Genomic DNA, 18,714 nt, shown 5'->3' with positions numbered 1-18,714 from the left:
TGGGTTGCAACCCCAGAAGTCTTCACTTGCAGCTATTCGGGGCTTTCACCTCTTTTTTTCATATCCCTTTCAAGCTTCGGGGTATGTTTATTAAGGTGCGTTAGCATTTCTAATGTGCCTTTAAAGTTAAGGCGTGTTAAACGCTAATGCGCCTATGCATTTCTATGGGCATGTTAGCGTTTAGTGCACATAAACCATTTACATGCGTTAAAAACGCTAATGTGCCTATAGGGTACCTTAGTAAACATAGTCGTTAGTCTGGCCTCTGCAGTAATGGTTGTTAGCAGAGTCCATGAATTATGGCACCCTCTGGAGTGATGTAAAATAGACTTGTATAACTATCTTCAGAAACTGCAGGGTAGGGGAAAATTGGATGCAACCCCGAGATCAGATATCTCTAACTGTGAGGGGGAGGGGGCAGCTGTGCAGCAGGGCCAAAGGAGGTTACTCAGTGTCACAAATAAAAATCTAAGAACATAAGCATCACCATACTGGGACACACTGAAGGTCTATCAATCCCAGTATCCTGCTTCCAGAAGTGGCCAATCCAAGTGACAAGTTCCTGGCAAGATCCCAAAGGAGTAAAACAGATTTTATGCTGCTTACCACTGAAATAAGTGGTGGGTTTTCCCAAGACCGTCTAAATAATGACTAATGGACTTCTTTTAGGAACATGTCTACACTTTTTTTAAAACTCTGCTAAGCTAACTGCTTTTACCATATTCTCTAGAAATTTTTCACCATCCTCTTGTGATTTAACAACTTTGAGCAACTTTGTGTCATCAGTAAATCGAGGGTCCTGTTTACTAAGGTGCACCAAATGCTAGAGACACCCATATATTCTTATGCTAATTTTTAGTGCGCACTTAAAATGCCAGCATGCCCATAGCCAGCTTAGTAAACAGGGCCCAAAATCACCTCACTCATCATCACACAGAAGCACAACTGACACAAACACACACATACACATGCAGGCATAGATAGAAATTAACACACACAGGCAGAGGACATGGAAAGAAATACATGAACCATGCTCCAATTGCTGTCCCCACTTGTTCAAGCTACAAATAAATAGACATTTCAGAAGTCCTCCCCCTTTCATTCCTGCCACAGAAATTCTAGAACTAAGTTCATTCACCCCTCCGTGGGCATCTCCAGTAAAGTGTTTCTTGGTTTTTTTTTTTACTTACAGCAGGCGAGCAGCACACCACCTGTCATAAAAGTCTTCATCTTTTCTCAGAATTCAGGAAAAACGCCACTGAGAGCTCTTTTCAGAGATGAAGAATTCTCTTCTGTGACTTGGACAGGTTTTCCCTCCTGCATTTAAACTCATCTGGGGCCAGATTATGGTTCAGATCAAAGTAATTAAAAGCAAACACTCTGCATTACAGAATACAAACAGCTGCTGAACATCTGGACCTCGGACAGAGCAAAGATAAGGGAAGGGACAATCTGTCCCCTTATGATCGTTCAGTTGGTTTCGGTGGAATTAGACAACACCTGTCTATGACTTTGATCTTTTCTATATTATAAGGATAAGTATTATCAGTGGAGCAGCCTGTATACATCACAATCATTTTCTTGGGCTCATCTAAGCTGGAAAGCAGCCAGTCCACCAAATGCAACACAAGAAATCATATTGTAAGAGAAAGTTATTCTTTAGATACTAACTGTAATCTTTAATATCATAGTAACATAGTAGATGACGGCAGAAAAAGACCTGCACGGTCCATCCAGTCTGCCCAAGAAGATAAATTCATATGTGCTACTTTTTTATTTGTACTGTCCTCTTCAGGGCACAGACCGTATAAGTCTGGCCAGCCCTATTCCCGCCTCCCAAACACCAACCCCACCTCCCAATCTCCAGCTCTGGCACAGACCATATAAGTCTGCCCAGCACTATCCTCGCCTCCCAACCACCAGCTCTGGCACAGACCGTATAAGTCTGCCCAGCACTATCCCTGCCACCCACCACCGGCTCTGGCACAGACCGTATAAGTCTGCCCAGCACTATCCCCGCCTCCCAACCACCAGCCCCAGCACAGACCGTATATGTCTGCCCAGCACTAGTCCCGCCTCCCAACCACCAGCCCCAGCACAGACCGTATAAGTCTGCCCAGCACTAGTCCCGCCTCCCAACCACCAGCCCCAGCACAGACCGTATATGTCTGCCCAGCACTATCCCCGCCTCCCAACCACCAGCTCTGCCACCCATTCTAGGCTAAGCTCCTGAGGATCCCTTCCTTCTGCACAGGATTCCTTTATGTTTATCCCACGCATGTTTGAATTCCGTTACCGTTTTCATCTCCACCACCTCCCGCGGGAGGGCATTCCAAGCATCCGCCACCCTCTCCGTGAAAAAATACTTCCTGACATTCTTCTTGAGTCTGCCCCCCTTCAATCTCATTTCATGCCCTCTCGTTCTACTGCCTTCCCATCTCCGGAAAAGGTTCGTTTGCGGATTAATACCTTTCAAATATTTGAACGTCTGTATCATATCTCCTTTCTCTTTTCATTCCATTTTCAAGATCCTTGTATAGTAAGACTCCAGGCACATTACAATATAATACATCCTTCCCTGACCCTATCTAGTATTTCTTTCTTATACTCCCCATATCTCTCTACCCCCTTGCTTTCTCCATACTTTCTTCCCACCGGTTGCTCCTATTAGTCTCTCCAAATCCTTTTAGCCTCAGCCCGTCTTCCATCAATATTCTCTGAACTTTGCTCCCTCTTCTCTCCCCTCTTTGCCAGTCTCTGAACTTCAGAATATCACTTTTGATCTGCCAGTATAGAGAGCAGGTGCACCGGCTTCACTTGCTCCAAATCTGTTTCCTTCTAGAGTTGCAATTATAAGGTAGCCAGCAACCTTTCCCCAGCCCCACCCCGTCCAAAAAAAACATCCCTTTCAATATAAATGCATAGGGAGAAATTGGAGAAAACAGTATGTTTAGGGGCGTAGCCAGACTACAGATTTTGGGTGGGCCTAGGCAAGAAGTGGGTGGGCACCAAGTGTTCTCCCCCCCCCCCCCAAAAAAAAAATCTCAGCAGGTGGGAAAACGCTTCTTTCCACCTTTTCAGTCTGTAGCAGGCATATCATGGAGAGTACTGTTTTCCTTACCATCAAGGGGAAGTCTTCAGCTGGCTGAGCTTGGGATCCCCACCAGCTACCACCAAATGTGTGCTACTGTTGGGTGGACCTGGGCCCTAGGTTGGTGGGCCCTGGCCCACCCAGGCCCACCTGTGGCTACGCCACTGGTATGTTGGCTAATTTTATAAACTTTTACCAATGAGACCAGAATTTACTTGTAGTTTGAGGAAATGAATGGTACTGGACCTCTAATTACTTTTCAGCAGACGTGAACTGAAGACAATTTTTGGCTACTTTATGCTTTGTTTGGGGATTTTTTTGGGTTTGTTTTAAACTTTTTTGTTAATAAGAATTTTTTTTAACATGCACTGGAATTTTTAACAAGGAAATGGACTTCATGAGAGTTATTTTATAAGGGAGCGCCTAGATATAGGTGATTGGAAAGTGCCTATTTGAAGCTTATTCTATAAGGAAAAGTAAGCACCTACTTTCCCTTATAGAATACTAGCATAAGCCACCTCATCCTTGGCTACTTTGCTGGTGCAGACATTTACCCTAGTCATAGACCTGGAGTAAATGCTTGTGCCTAGATTGTAAAAGAACATAAATGTGAAACCCCATCCACCCAAACTGCCTGTGTGAATGCCTACTTGCAAAGTACACAGCTTCGCATCTTGGCACATACCTATAGAATATGGTTGTAGCTGGAAAATGGTTATTTACATGCACATGGCAATCCAGTTTAGGATGGGCTGGATAGGGCTTCGACAGCAACTTCAGTGGCTTGAACCTAAGGACAGTGTCAGGCAGACTTTCACGGTCTGTGTCACAGATAGGCTGGAGTGGGCTTCAACAGCAACTCCAGTAGCTGGAACATAAGGACAGGGCTGGGCGGACTTCTATGGTCTATGTCCCAGAAATGGCAAAGAAAGACCACGATCAAGTATTTTATATCACACTCACTATTGATTTAATCATGAATTGATAAAGAGTGTGACAGTTGGGCAGACTGAATGTACCATTCAGGTCTTTGTCTATCCTAAGTTACTATCACGCTTATTTTTGAAAGAGGGCGCCCATCTTTCGACACAAATCGGGAGATGTGCATCCTTCTCGCAAGGCCGTCCAAATCGGCATAATTGAAAGCCGATTTTTTGACACCCTCGACTGCTCTCCGTCGTGGGGACGACCAAAGTTCATGGGGGCGTGTCGGCAGGGTAGCAAAGGCGGGACTGGGGCGTGATTAGGAGATGGTTGTCCTTGGCTGATAATAGAAAAAAAGAAGGGCGTCCCTGACGAGCACTTGGCCGACTTTACTTGGTCCATTTTTTTTCACGACCAAGCCTCAAAAAGATGCCCCAACTGACCAGATGACCACCAGAGGGAATCAGGGATGACCTCCCCTTACTCCCCCAGTGGTCACTAACCCCCTCCCACCATAAAAAACAAGTTTAAAAATACTTTTTTGCCAGCCTCAAATGCCATACTCAGGTCTATCACAGCAGTATACAGGTCCCTGGAGCAGTTGTAGTGGGTGCAGTGGGCAGGCGGACCTGGGGGGGGGGGGTTGGAGGGCTCAGCACATGGTGTCCTGGCATGTCAGGGGGACCAGTGCACTACAAATGCTGGCTTCTCCCATGACCAAAGGGCTTGGATTTGGACGTTTTTGAGATAGACGTCTTTGATTTCCATTATCGTCGAAAACCGAGGACGACCATCTTTAAGGTCGACCTAAATTTCAAGATTTGGGCGTCCCCGACCGTATTATCGAAAGGAAAGATGGATGTCCATCTTGTTTCGATAATACGCATTGCCCCGCCCCTTTGCTGAGACGTCCTTAGAGATGGACGTCCTCGTTCGATTATGCCCCTCCACATTACATGTATTCACATGTACATGACTAGCATACCGGCATTTACATACATTCTTCCTGCGTGAAACAAGGGCTGCTCCCTTAAAAATGATTTCCTTTGTACACTAATCTGCAGGTTAGCACAAGTTAAATCGATTTTGCGTGCACTGTTTTGTTAAGGTGCACAAATGAAAGGAATGTGTGCTAATGAATGAAGATCCCTAGAATCAACCTTTGACCAAAACCCCATCTAAAAGTCACCATTATGGGAAGGACTCAGGATGGAGCAGGTCTGAAATTGGTTTACTTCCCAGTATCATTAGAAAGGGTACATTTTTCATTTATGAAAAGGGGATGGGCGGAGGGTATTGAATATGGTATTAAATGGAAGTGGGGAAAATCCACTATTTCTGGGATAAGCAGTTTGGAATCTTTTGTACTTTTTTGGGATCTTGCCAGGTATTTGTGACCTGGATTGGCCACTGTTGGAAACAGGATGCTGGGCTTGATGAACCTTTGGTCTTTCCCAGTATAGCAATACTTATGTAATCATATCTCTCCCCACCCCAGTCATCTCTTTTCCAAGCTGAAGAGCCCTAACCTCTTTAGCCTTTCCTTATATGGGAGGAGTTCCATCCCCCTTTATCATTTTGGTCGCTCTTCTTTGAAATATTTCTAATTCCACTCTATCTTTTTTGAGCTACGGAGGCATTATAATATTCTTGGTCTTATTTTGCATTACTTTCTTAACAATTCCTAGCATCCTGTTTGCTTCTTTATCCACTGCCACACTGGGCAGATTTCAGCTTATTGTCTTGAGTTTTGACTCCTAAGATGGAACTTAGCATCAGATAACTATGATATTGATTATTCTTCCCGTGTATCACTTTGCATTTGTCCACATTAAATTTCATCTGCCATTTGAATGCCCAGTCTTCCAAGGTCTTACTGTAATTTTTCACAGTCCGCATGTGTTTTGACAACTTTAAATGGTTTTGTGTCATCTGCAAATATAATCACCTCACTCGCTGTTTCGATTTCTAGATCATTTATAAATATGTTAAATAGCACCAGTCCCAGTACAGATCCCCCTGCAGTATCCTACTCTTCACCCTCCTCCATTGAGAAAAAAATGGCCATTTAACCCTACCCTCTGTTTCCTGTCCAATAACGAATTCCTAAACCACAGAAAAACATTGCCTCCTATCCCATGACTTTTTAGTTTTCTTAGGAGGAAAATTACCCAGCTGAAGAAAAGGAGAAACTGCATCACCAATCATTATGGAAAGTTGGCTCCTATACTCAGTGCATTTTTTCTACCAAAAAAGGTGCCAGGACTCAAATGCCAGGCCACCCTTCAGGAATGGGGTGTTGAGACCATAGGAGCCGACTTTGTGGGTGCTGTATTGAGAAAATTCCTTGTATGTGTCCAGGGAGGGGTTATTTCCATTGGGCTTAGCACCTCCAATAATTTTGAAAAGTTGGCTCCTATGTTGCGGACCATGGGTCAATTTTAGCAGACAACAGAAAAGGTGCTGGTACTCGGTACTACTACTACTATTTAACATTTCTAAAGCGCTACTAGGGTTACGCAGCGCTGTACAATATAACATAGAAGGCCAGTCCCTGCTCAAACAGCTTACAATCTAAAGGACTATCAATGATATGCTTTGATGTCCCCATGCATACTTCCTACCCACCCCCCTCCTCCCACCCTGTCAGACTGTCATAGTAATGCTTGAGTGTTTTCACTTATATACACTGTCAGCTAGCACATTTGCTTATTTCCGATCTGACGAAGAAGGGCAACCTTCGAAAGCTAATCAAGAAATGTATTAAGTTATGTCCAATAAAAAAGGTATCATCTTATTTTCTTTTTCATGTTTTATTTTGTTTGATTTCTATAGATTCTACATGGAATGTTGCTATTCCACTAGCAACATTCCATGTAGAAGTCGGCCCTTGTAGATCAGCAATGTGGCCGCGCAGGCTTCTACATGGAATGTTGCTAGTGGAATAGCAACATTCCATGTAGAATGTCCAATAGTAGCAACATTCCTTGTAGAATCTCCAATAGTATCTATTTTACTGTCTTAGTAATGCTTGAATGTTTTCACTTATATACACTGTCAGCTAGCACATTTGCTTATTTCCGATCTGACGAAGAAGGGCAACCTTCGAAAGCTAATCAAGAAATGTATTATGTCCAATAAAAAAGGTATCATCTTATTTTCTTTTCCATGTTTTATTGTTTGATTTCTATAGATTCTACATGGAATGTTGCTATTCCACTAGCAACATTCCATGTAGAAGTCGGCCCTTGTAGATCAGCAATGTTGCCGCGCAGGCTTCTGCTTCTGTGAGTCTGACGTCCTGCACGTATGTGCAGGACGTCAGACTCACAGAAACAGAAGCCTGCGCAGCCTTGTACATGGAATGTTGCTAGTGGAATAGCAACATTCCATGTAGAATCTCTAATAGTAGCAACATTCCATGTAGAATCTCCAGTAGTAGCAACATTCCATGTAGAATCTCCAATGGTATCTATTTTACTGTCATAGTAATGCTTGAATGTTTTCACTTATATACACTGTCAGCTAGCACATTTGCTTATTTCCGATCTGACGAAGAAGGGCAACCTTCGAAAGCTAATCAAGAAATGTATTATGTCCAATAAAAAAGGTATCATCTTATTTTCTTTCCATGTTTTATTTTGTTTGATTTCTATTGATAACCTTAAGAGTGGACTAACACGGCTACCACACTCCTCTACAATCTAAAGGCCAAATGTACAGTCGGTCACGTAGGGGCAGTCTAGATTTCCCGAAGGGTAAGAACATTGAAGAGGTGGGCTTTGAGCAGGGATTTGAAGATGGGTAGGGAATGTGCTTGGCGTATGGGCTCAGGAAGTTTACCCCCAAGTGACCCCTCAAAAAAAAGTCCTGCCTATACTACCAATTCTGAAAGATATCACATAGCAAAGATTAGAGAAACGACACAGGTCCTATTAATAACTGACTCAACTATCGAGTTATTATTTGTAATTTTAAGCCTAGAGGGCTAATGTTGGACTTGTAGGAATTTGTAAATGTGCATAATTGTAAATAATAAGAATTTGAAAAAAAAAAATCCCCTGTCCTCCACAGCCACGCAGGCCCACTCGCGTGACGGACGTCGCACGTTTTCCGATCAACACGCCTGCGTGCGAACGTCATGACGCACGGGAACGTGCTACGTGCGGGTTGCCCAGGGAACGCAGCGTTGTTTACCACAGGAAGCTGTGTGTGTGGTGGAGGAAGCAGCGGGCCCGGGAGGCCCGATGGAGGCAGATGCGCCCGAGGTGAGAGAGGGAGGGGGGGGGGGGGGGGGGGTGGAGGGAGATGTGGTGATTCAGCTGGGGGGCGGGGGGACCTCCTGGTCTTGCGCTTGGAAGGACAGAAAGAGGGGCAGCTGAGCCCTGGAGTAAGAGGGGGAGGGGCGGGTGGGGGGTAAAACGTGATACGGCCGCCCTTCCCTCCCTCCCTCCTGGGGCAGCTTCGTTCTCCGCTGTCTCCCATCAATACGGTGAACTAAACCATTCACTGGCCGCTCTGGGTGTTTCATGGGACCTTCCTCCTGCTTGAGATTTGCAGATGGTTTTTGCACTCAGTATTTCATGTTGTTCAATGGCAGCAGCAAGATCCCAACAATCCCTTTAAGGAGCAATATGAAATTAAGCATGTAAGAAGTTGTTTTGAATCATGCACAAAGTAATTCATAAGTGTGTATGTATATAAAGTTAGCAACTGATTTATAATACAATATCCAGAAAGCTGGACTATATTATGAGCTTTGCTTTTTTTTTTGTATTTGGCAAGGAAAAAAAAAAAAAATCCCTCAAGGCAAATCAGGCCAGGGAACAAAAATGGTTCTGGAGATGTCTTTCAGGCATTTCTGTAACACAGATCTAGAGGGGAGTAGACCAACAATAGTTTTTTCAAGTGGAGTGGTCCAGTCCCTGGACAAAAGCAATAGTTTACTCAATTAAGAAAAAAAAAAAAAGAATGAATGAAGTCTCTGGACCCTTCCATTCTCTCCAACTATCATCCACTCTCTAATCTTTCTTTCATATTAAAACTTCCTGAAAAGATTATCTTTCAACAGCTTTTTAGCCGTATTGATAACTCAAATGTTGTGCACCCACAACATCTGGATTTAGATTGTGTCACAGCACTGAAACTATCTTACCTCTCACCTGACTGAGCTGCATTGTTGCCTTTGATAATGGGAACATGGCATTGGAGGTTTCACGAGACCTGTCTGCAACTTTTGTCATCGTGGATCATGGTTTACTTCTATCCTGACTGTCAGACATTGAGGTTTGTAGGCACAGTGTTTTCTTTGTTGGTTCATCTCATTCCTTCACAACTACTCTTTTTCTGTTTTCTTTTCAGGTGTCTCCTCTCCTCAGGGGTTCTGGCTCCCCTACTTTTTAATATCTTCTTCAGATGGCATTTTACCAGTTCTTTACACATGTCCCTTAAATCCTGATCTCACCAAGGTGTTTATCTGCTATCTCTTTCTGGTTGTTTCTGAACCGCCTTGTCCTCAGTCCCTCTAAATATGTAGCCTGTTAGTTAATGGGCTGCCCTTCTCAACCCTCTCTCAGCCCAATATCTTGCGGTTTTCCAGTGACTCTGGTAGACCACTTTAAATATTTAGGGATCATTTTTGATCATCAACTCTCTTTGAACAACAAACACTATGGTGAGGACATGTTCTTTGGCCCTGCAGCAATTTTGATCTGTCAATTCTTCTTCTCAAATTTCTCTTCTTTGTATCCTTCTACTTTCCAGACCACATTACTGTTTAGATGCCTGCAGACTGTTCAGAATAAACTATACAGATATTTTACAGTACTAAAAGATTTGATCCCTTCATTCCTCTCTTATTCCAGCATCACTGACTTCCAACTAGTTTCCGGATTCAATACAAAATCCTGTTGTGGCCTTTAAGGTTCTATTCACTCCATTAGTATCCTGTCTCCACTTATGTTGCATGTTCCTACCTGGTGCTTGCATAGTATCCATGATTCCTGGCTTGCTATTCCATCAGAGCTAGACGAGTCTACCCATAAATCTTCCATTTCTAGTATCGGCCCGTGATGCTGGAGTACCCTCCCTCTCTCTCTCTCTGCATTAAGAACATTCATAGCTAAGATTCAGATCAGCACTCAAACGTTTCACCTGTGCATTTAATGATTTGTTGAACACTGTGGGGTGTATTTTGAAAGCATTTAGATTTACAAAGTTACCTATACTGCAGCCTTCGCGCAGGGACCGAATGACCCGACTCCGTTTCTCTTCTTCCCATTCCTTCCTTCTCCTATTAATGATATTGATGTTCCTTTCCTTTTTCTCATGTTTTAGGGCTTTTTTTTACAAAGATGCGCTAAGGATTCCCGCGCTGCAAAGGAGAGGAAGCCCATTCAATTCCTATGGGCTTCCTTTCATTTGCTGCGCAGGAATTGCTTGTGTGCCTTTGTAAAAGAAGCCCTTAATTTGTAAACCACTTTGCTTGCATGTTCATAAAAGGCAGTATATCAAGTCCAATAAACATAAGCATTTATTTAGAGTGGAGGAGTGGCCTAATGGTTAGGGTGGTGAACTTTGGTCCTGGGGAACTGAGGAACTGAGTTCGATTCCCGGCACAGGCAGCTCCTTGTGACTCTGGGCAAGTCACTTAACCCTCCATTACCTGCCGCATTGAGCCTGCCATGAATGGGAAAGCGCAGGGTACAAATGTAACAAAAATAAATGTTACTCTTCCACTATTTCATGATAGATGTTTCTCAAACACTTTTTTTTTATTATATAATAAGTTTCCTTGATTCTCATCCCCATCACAAATACTTTCAGATTATTCTCACTTTATTATGATAGCTACAGTCATAAGGAAAGGTCTTTTCACCACAAAAGGTAAATTTGTTTCATTGAGCATCAGATCAGTCCAATAAATACTTTTTTACTTCTGTTAATTCCAGTTGAAATCTCAACTGATGCATTTCTGGAATAATGCTTTCGTAGCCATCGCCATTCCTTGTTTCAAATTCAGATTTCTCACTAGCATAACTGATTCTCCACCGTTCAATCTGTTTTGGTGGTGGTATTCCAGAAGTATGACTTTCTTTGACAGTTGTATTTCTATGATTTTGCTTTAAGAATACTCTTTTTCAGTTATTTTCTTTCTTTCTTTGTTAATTAAGGAGTAGTCTCATGGTTAGTGCAGCAGTCTGAGAACCAGGGGAACTGGGTTCAGTTCCTACTACAGCTCCTTATGACTCTGGGCAAGTCACTTAACTCTCCATTGCCCAGGTCTAAAATAAGTACCTTTGATTGTAACCACAGAAAGGTGGTATATCAAGTCCCATCCCCTTTCCCTTGCTGGAACCCTTAATTCTATTGATTTTGCAAAATTTAAATTTCTGTTTTTTTAATTCATTTATTCATGATGAGCACAGGATAAACACAAATTCAGTACAAACACATCACCAATAAAAACATCCAAAAATCACTCAATGCAAACCAAGAAACCCAGCAAAATTAAAAAAAATAGACACAATTTCGCAAACAGGCTAGTGGCTAACATAAATTTTGATTAACTGAGACTTTGAAGAATGTTTATATTAGACATCCTTGAGAACTGCAGACAAAATTAATGTATTTGTTTTTGTCTTGTTTCCCCTCATGTTGTTTTTAGTTATACTGTAAACCACTCTGGTCCATTTAATAAATTAAACTGAAAACACATAAAATGATATATTTTGAACAGAGTTGAATAATTCTTAGAAAATGTAGACACCAGCATACATTCTAAGATCCAGAGAGGAAAACGATTAAAGCTATTTATAGCTTTTTAAACACAGTGTTTAGAATTTTTACTCACTTCCTACCTCTCACAGCTTTCTTCCCTCTAGCTTGTCTCCCCTTCTTTTCTGCTGCAAACTGGATGGTTGTCCAGGCCTCAGTGGTCATTGTTGATCCCAGCCAACCCCCAGCTACTGTTGCTGGTTCTCGACTCGACTGTGATAGCTCCTACTCTTATGAGCGCTCTTCCCTGCCGTGGTGACCGCAGTTCCTCCCTGTTCCAGTGGCCAGTGTGCTTCTGGCACATAACTACCGCTGCTCTAGCTTTCCGTAGTGACTGCTGTACTTCTGGCCTGCATTGGTATTGGCCACTTTTCTGTGACATTTCTATCCTAGGCTACTAGGCAGAGGTGTTCCCTGCTTCCATTATTATTTAATTTTGTCATAGAGCCATTGACCTTGGCAATCTGCCCAAATCCTAGTATTGTAGGTATTAAGGGCCTGATAATTCAAAACAATGTAAATGGCAAGGAGAGGCTCCTTGCTGTTTAAATCACCTACCCCGGGGCTAACCAGGAATTATCAGTGGCACTGAACGAGATAGTCTCTCTGAAAATGCTTGGTTAGTGTTCGGGGGCAGAGTCGACACTTAACTGTAAGTGCCAGTTTTTAGCACTTAACTGGCTAAGATAACCACATAAATAGGACCAGATAAAATTTAGTCCTATCTTTATACGGTTCTACTTAACCAGTTAAGTGCTGAATATCGCACTTAATCAGCTAAGATTTGAACAGATATTCAATACCGAAGCACAATCATGGCCCGGCGTTGAATATTTGGGAATAAAGCCAGCGGTTAGCAAATGCTGAACGCTGCCGGCTGAGTATTGAGCCCTAAAACTTCAACTTTGGAATTTCAAGTATCCCTCTTATTGTTTTTGTTATGGTAGATTTTATATCTTCCTCCCCCCCACCCACCCGTACTGCATATAGTTGAAAAGTTTGCAAGATTATCTGGATATAAAATCAATAGTGATAATACAGAACACCTTCCTATAAAGAACTATAATCATGAGCACTCTTTTGTTTGAAAATATAGTTGCATTAAATACCTCAGGGTTTAATATGGAAGAACTGCAGATGAAACTTTTAGGTTCAGTGCACAAGTAACGATCTCCTTGATTTTGGACTTACCATCCTTATCTGCCATGGTGGGGTAAGTTGGAGTCGATAAAAATGGTAATAGCTCCCGATTTCAATTATCTTTTCAGTATACTGTAATTTTGGCTTCCAAATTTCGAGAACATTGAAATTTCTGTGGTGTAAAAAACAAAAACAAGAAACAAACCCATGGATAGTGTTTTCAGAGTTGAAGTTATCCAAAAATAAGGGCAACATGAGCTTCTCAGATTTTCACACATATCACTGGTCCTTTTTATTGAGATAGATGGCCATTGGTTTTACGAACTTCCTGATTATGACAAACTGAGCTGACTGAGACTGGAACAAGATACGATCTCATCGATTTCACTAAATCTTCTCCCAGGCATACCTGTCTCTAATAGGTATGGTTATATGGTGGTGTTGACCAATACTGCAGGCATTTAAGCAGTTAGTCTGTGTTGTCACTGACAAAAGTGAGTACTCTGCCAGAAGTGCAGTCTGAAACAATCCAGCCATTATTACTACAGACAAGAAGGTGGACTCATAGCTGCATATCTGCTGCATTTATCAAATATTAAATCAAAGCAAATTGAGGAGAGTGTTTGATCTTCCTCCTTATCAATACTTGTGCGGATTCAATGAGAAGATTTAGTAGACGAATGGAACCTTGAATTACTATCTAGTAAATTCCCTAAGTCAGCCTTGAGGTTCTGTCGAATCTTGAAGTCTGCCAGTGCAGATTCTTGCATAGGTATGCAGAGGTTTTGGGAGTATGAATTAAACAATATCAACTCTGATAATCCCTGGGCATACTGAATATCTTTATCTGCTTCCTTCACACAGTTTTTATATTTTCTGGCTCATGGACTGTGGACGCCAGTGAAGTTGGTCAAGTGAATGCTAACTTGTGTTGGCCATACCTGCCTCATCTATTGTCTCTATGTCCTGACATAAACATTTTCTAGGAGTGGTTTGATCAAAGTTGTCAGATCTATTTCATAAAATGGAAAGCCTGTTGATATGGAAATTTTTAGCTATAGCAAGATTTAACTAAGGTAGATTCTTTTCCTTTGGATATTTTGCTAGCGTTAATAAATAAGTGGAAGAACACAATATTAATCGATGTGCACATGTGGTGGAATATAGTAATCTTGTTCCAGAAATATGAACACGTTATGACTGAGAAATCTCACCGGCTGATAATCAAAGCGATTGAAGCAGGCAGGTGCCCAATTAACTTGCTGCATAAAGTTAGGACAGCTGTTTTGCTGTCCTGACTTAATGCAGTTACTTAGCTAGTTAGTGGACCTAGATTCACAGCTGGTTTCAGCAGAGGCAGTTAGAAGGAATATTCAGTGGCACTGTTGGGTTGTGTCGTTGAATATCCCCGGATTGCCCCATGCAAGCAATTTAAATGTCCAGGAGCCATACATTTTGTAACATGCTGAAGGGGGGATAAACCTAGGAAATATGCTGGCCTGGGAAATGCAGTCCACTTGCTATAGCACAAATTTCCTTAGCGTCAGCAGCAGATGAATCCAGAGACTTGTGGGTTGTGACCATTCACCAGCAGGTGGAGATAGAGAACTGAACTGTCTTAAAGGACGGAATGCCCCTTGGTCAGTCAGTATTCTCTATCTCCGTCAGGTGGATGGACGGTCTTTCACAAGCTCCTGGTCTCATGTGATGGTGGCTCCTGTTCTGAGTCTCTCAGTTCGGTGGAGCTTTTTGGTGCGTGGTTGAGCGGTGCCAGCTTTAGGGAGTGCACCTGGTGATCCTAGGTCCCTCCCCCACCCTTCTCTCCTCTCCAGCCCTTCCTTAATTCTCATTCCTCACATTGGGGCATAATTCTTTAAAGCAGGAGGAATACTGGTTTGGACCACCACTTTCTCCCTCCTTCCCTGTTTAATGTGTATCTGAGTTCCTTGGGTAATTATTTTCATGATGATGAAATTTGTATTTTATGCGGACGATATATTTTTATTGGATACTGCTTTGCCGCATATGGAGACTATATCGAATACTATCAAATATTATATATCTTTAATTGATCATTTATTTATTTATTTGTTTCATTTGTATCCCACATTTTCCCACCTATTTGCAGGCTCAATGTGGCTTACAATAATTGGGCCACAAATAATTTTTTTAAGTTGAATAGACAGAAAACAAAGAATCTTTGGTTTGGAGATATTACTAAATTGTCAAATACAAAAATGACATTGTTATTAGGAGAGGAATTAAATATTGAAGATCATTCAAGAGTATTGGGAGATATCCTGGATTCTGCCTTGTCTTTTCAAAAACAGATTTATTTATTTGCAGCATTTGTATCCCACATTTTCCCACCTATTTGCAGGCTCAATGTGGCTTACATTATGCCGCAATGGTGATTACCGTTAACGGAGTAATAATACAGATAGGTACTACAATGACAATAAATGAAAATATCACAAAAATTAGATGCAAAAATTAAGTAACGAATGAATAGGAGGGATAGAATGAATAATTCGTAACAGGTATAAGAATAGAACAAGATAAAACGTTCAATAACAATGATGTGAAATAAAGTAACCAGATTGATGAAAACGTTTTGGTTATTCTAATGCATTTTAGATATCAAGTCTTTTGTGAAGGAGTTTTGTGAAGATTACTGTCCTTAGTAAAAGATTTTTTTTTAGGCTCCGACAATTGCAGGCAATAAAATCTTCACAAATGAAGAAAGACTTAGCTTTTGTTCAAGCTATATTTATTCCGCAATTAGATTATTGTAATTCATTTTACTCCCATATTTGGAATAGACAATTGAAACGTCTTCAATTGATGCAAAATACAGCCGTAAGACTAATTAGTGGCATTGGATGCTTTGAAAGTGTGTCTCTTGTTCTTGTTAACTATAAGTAATTGTATAGATTTTAAGGTTCTTTGATTTTTAAGTCATATTCAGTCTGAATTCTGAGAGCTTAACTGAACTGCTGAATTTCTCTCTGTTGACAGAACGTTAGGGGCCCTGTTTACTAAGGCTTGCTAGCATTAGTAAACAGGGCCCTACGTTTTCTGCAAATCCTGAAATGAAGTTTTTCTTCTGTGAAAAATATTTGTTATAAGTCAGTCTTTGAGGCCTCTTTTCCTTTTTACTGGGGCTAGATTGTGGGATAAATTGCCTCTGAATTTGAAGTTTGTGCCTTATTTTTCTTTTAGGAAGAAGTTAAAAATGTATTTATTCGACCAATAATCTTGTAAAGTAGATATGTTACTTTGTTGAGTGTATTTCCTCTGTGATTTTGGAGTTCTCTTATCAATGTTAACCGCTTTAAATCCCTTTTGTGGAAAAACAGCGATATAGAAAACTCTTGGAGCATAGCATAGCTTTGCAAGGGTTTAGTGGAGAAGGGTATGAGTGTGCTTCCAGCAGCACTATGTTCAACAGGCAGGACTCCCGACGGCTGGCTCTCCCAGGGTAGGGTTACCATATGTCCGGATTTACCCGGACATGTCCTCTTTTTGAGGACATGTCCGGGCAACCGGACGGGTTTTGCCAATCTGCCCGTTTGTCCAGAAATCCAGACAAACAGGCAGATTGCTAGCCTTCCCTTCCCTTACTTACTACTGCCCTGGTGGTCTAGTGACCTCTTCCGCCTTCGGGGTAGGAAAGAGCCCCCTCTTTCCTGCCCGGAGTGCTGTCCTGCATGCATCCTTCCTGTTCGTGAAATCGGCGCCAATTCAAAATGGCCACCGAGAGTTGAAGTGACCTCGCGAGACTTCAACTCTCGGCGGCCAATTTGAATCGGCGCCGAGATCACCAATAGGAAGGATGCATGCAGGGCAGCGCTCTGGGCTGGAAAGAGGGGGCTCTTTCCTTCCCCAAAGAGGTCACTAGACCACTAGGGCAGTCGTAAGGGGAGGGGGAGTGATGGGGGAGGGGAAAATGTGACAGGGGGTGGAGCGAGGGTGTGAAAGGGGGCGGGGTGTGAAAGGGGGTGGGGCATGTGTCCTCCTTTTGGGGGGACAAAATATGGTAACCCTATCCCAGGGTGAGTATATCTTTAAATTTTCTTTTAGTTTTGGGTCAGTTGCGGTTTTAATTTTGTTTTCTTTGTAATGGCTTCCAAAGTTCTTAAACGCTGCTCCTGCTCTAGAAGCGAAGAGCAGCATCGGGGTAGTATCCGGGTGGCTGTGCAGGCTCTCTTCTAGCAGAGGGGACTGTGTTTGGAGAGGACTCATTAGTTTCCTGCGTGAGAAAGATATGGGCTTATTCTCCTCATGGGACTGAAACTGATCCGGCAGCCGTTTTACAGCAGTGCAATTTGGGAGAAGCGCTGCTGATTGCTCTTTTACTCAGCACTGCTTTGGAGCTCCTTACACAGATGTCAGTCACTCTGGGGGTGGGGTCTTCTGACCTCCCCCCCCCCCCCCCCCCCCCGAGTTCATTCTGTAGGGTCTATTGCTCCTCTGTCTTCCTCTCATTCTAAGGAAGACGTTTCAGGGCAGTCCCTTTCTGCACAGATGTAGGAGGGTTTGGAGGAGGGGGGAGCTATTTACAGAGGAATTTAGTGATCCCACTGCGGTGCAGGTGTTTCATAACTAAGGCTCTCCAAATTCTTAATTTTTCTGCTTCTGATCCTGCTACACCTGCATCTGCTAATCCTAAAATGGTGAGCACTAAAAGACCACCTAAGTCTTTTCCAGTGCATGAGGCTATGCAGGAAAACATCACTGCTCATTGGGTCACCCCGGATGCTACCCTTTGGGTGGTGAAGGCTATGTTGCGTCTTTACCCCGTTCCCACACCTGAGCTGGAAAAACTGTGTTTGCCTAAAGTGGCTTTGTTGGTGTCAGCAGTTACCAAAAAAAAAGACAGTTCTGCCTGTGGAGAGTTAAGATTTTACATGTTCCTAGGCTAGGAGCCAGCAAACAGCATCAAGCAGTGCACCATGGGGCTTATTTTCAAAGCACTTAGCCTTCCAAAGTTCCATAGAAACCTATGGAAGTTTGGAAGGCTAAGTGCTTTGAAAATACACCTCCATGTGTGCTAGGTCTTCTGAAAGGGCCCATTTTGTGTTCTCAGGGTCTTATATACCTTTCATTTAGAGAGCTTTGAGTCCCATCAGTTTATTTTTTTTTTGACAGAGGGAAGTTAATTTAAAAAACACCCTGAAAGTTTCCCTCATTTCATTTGTGGAAATTTCTTTTTTGTTACCAGAACTCTATTTATATTGTATAAAGCCCCCCCCCCCCCTCTTTCCTCTAAAGGGGAGCTAAACAACTTCAGAAGAGACTGAAAGCCCTTCTGGCAAAGGAAAAACACTCCAGAGTTTAGTTTTCTCTTTTATAATAATGCTTAAATTTATTAGAGTAAATGATTACAATAAATGTTTCTTTTTATCCCAGTATTACAGAAAATTGAATTCTTATTTATATCAGTCTAAATTTCAGTATAAGGAAAATAAAATCTCTCTCTCTGGTCTTTCTGTGTATTTCCCTGGAAGCTTAACAAATCTGACTGCCACAAGATGTGCTCGTCAGACTACTGAAGCTTAATTTTGTCCAATCAATTAATGCCTTATATTTTCTCTCTTACTTTCTGGTATTCGTCAACTCTAACCTTCACATAATTGTACTTCTTTGGTATTTTTTCCAATTATCCATCATTTGCTTTTTGTAACCTCAAATCTCCCTGAATATCACTCATATTTCCTTCACTGAAAGTGTGTCTCTGCATTGTGTTCAGAGTCTATGTAAAAACAAAAAGATACTTTTAA

At 42.1% G+C, this 18,714-nt stretch overlaps 2 protein-coding genes across 4 annotated transcripts in view; one reads left to right on the top strand and one right to left on the bottom strand.

Annotated features, from left to right (window-relative positions):
* LOC115482423 overlaps nucleotides 1–1,245 on the bottom strand; it is a 62,040-nt gene extending 60,795 nt beyond the window's left edge. The window contains exon 1 of the mRNA XM_030222170.1: nucleotides 1,191–1,245. Within this exon, the coding sequence (XP_030078030.1) occupies nucleotides 1,191–1,230 (40 nt within the window). The 5' untranslated portion in view covers nucleotides 1,231–1,245. The remainder of the gene's footprint in view (nucleotides 1–1,190) is intronic.
* A 6,969-nt stretch (nucleotides 1,246–8,214) lies between these two features.
* UBXN10 (UBX domain protein 10) overlaps nucleotides 8,215–18,714 on the top strand; it is a 29,826-nt gene continuing 19,326 nt past the window's right edge. For 2 of the 3 annotated variants that reach the window (XM_030185930.1, XM_030185928.1), the window contains exon 1: nucleotides 8,243–8,283. The gene's annotated coding sequence lies outside the window, so the exon portion shown is untranslated. Of the gene's footprint in view, nucleotides 8,284–18,714 lie in introns of all 3 variants that reach the window. The other variant, XM_030185929.1, reaches the window with a different exon arrangement.

Source organism: Microcaecilia unicolor, chromosome 13 (genome assembly GCF_901765095.1).
Source record: "Microcaecilia unicolor chromosome 13, aMicUni1.1, whole genome shotgun sequence".
NCBI classification, from domain to species: Eukaryota; Metazoa; Chordata; class Amphibia; order Gymnophiona; family Siphonopidae; genus Microcaecilia; species Microcaecilia unicolor.
This window is presented reverse-complemented; position numbering and strand designations above follow the sequence as displayed.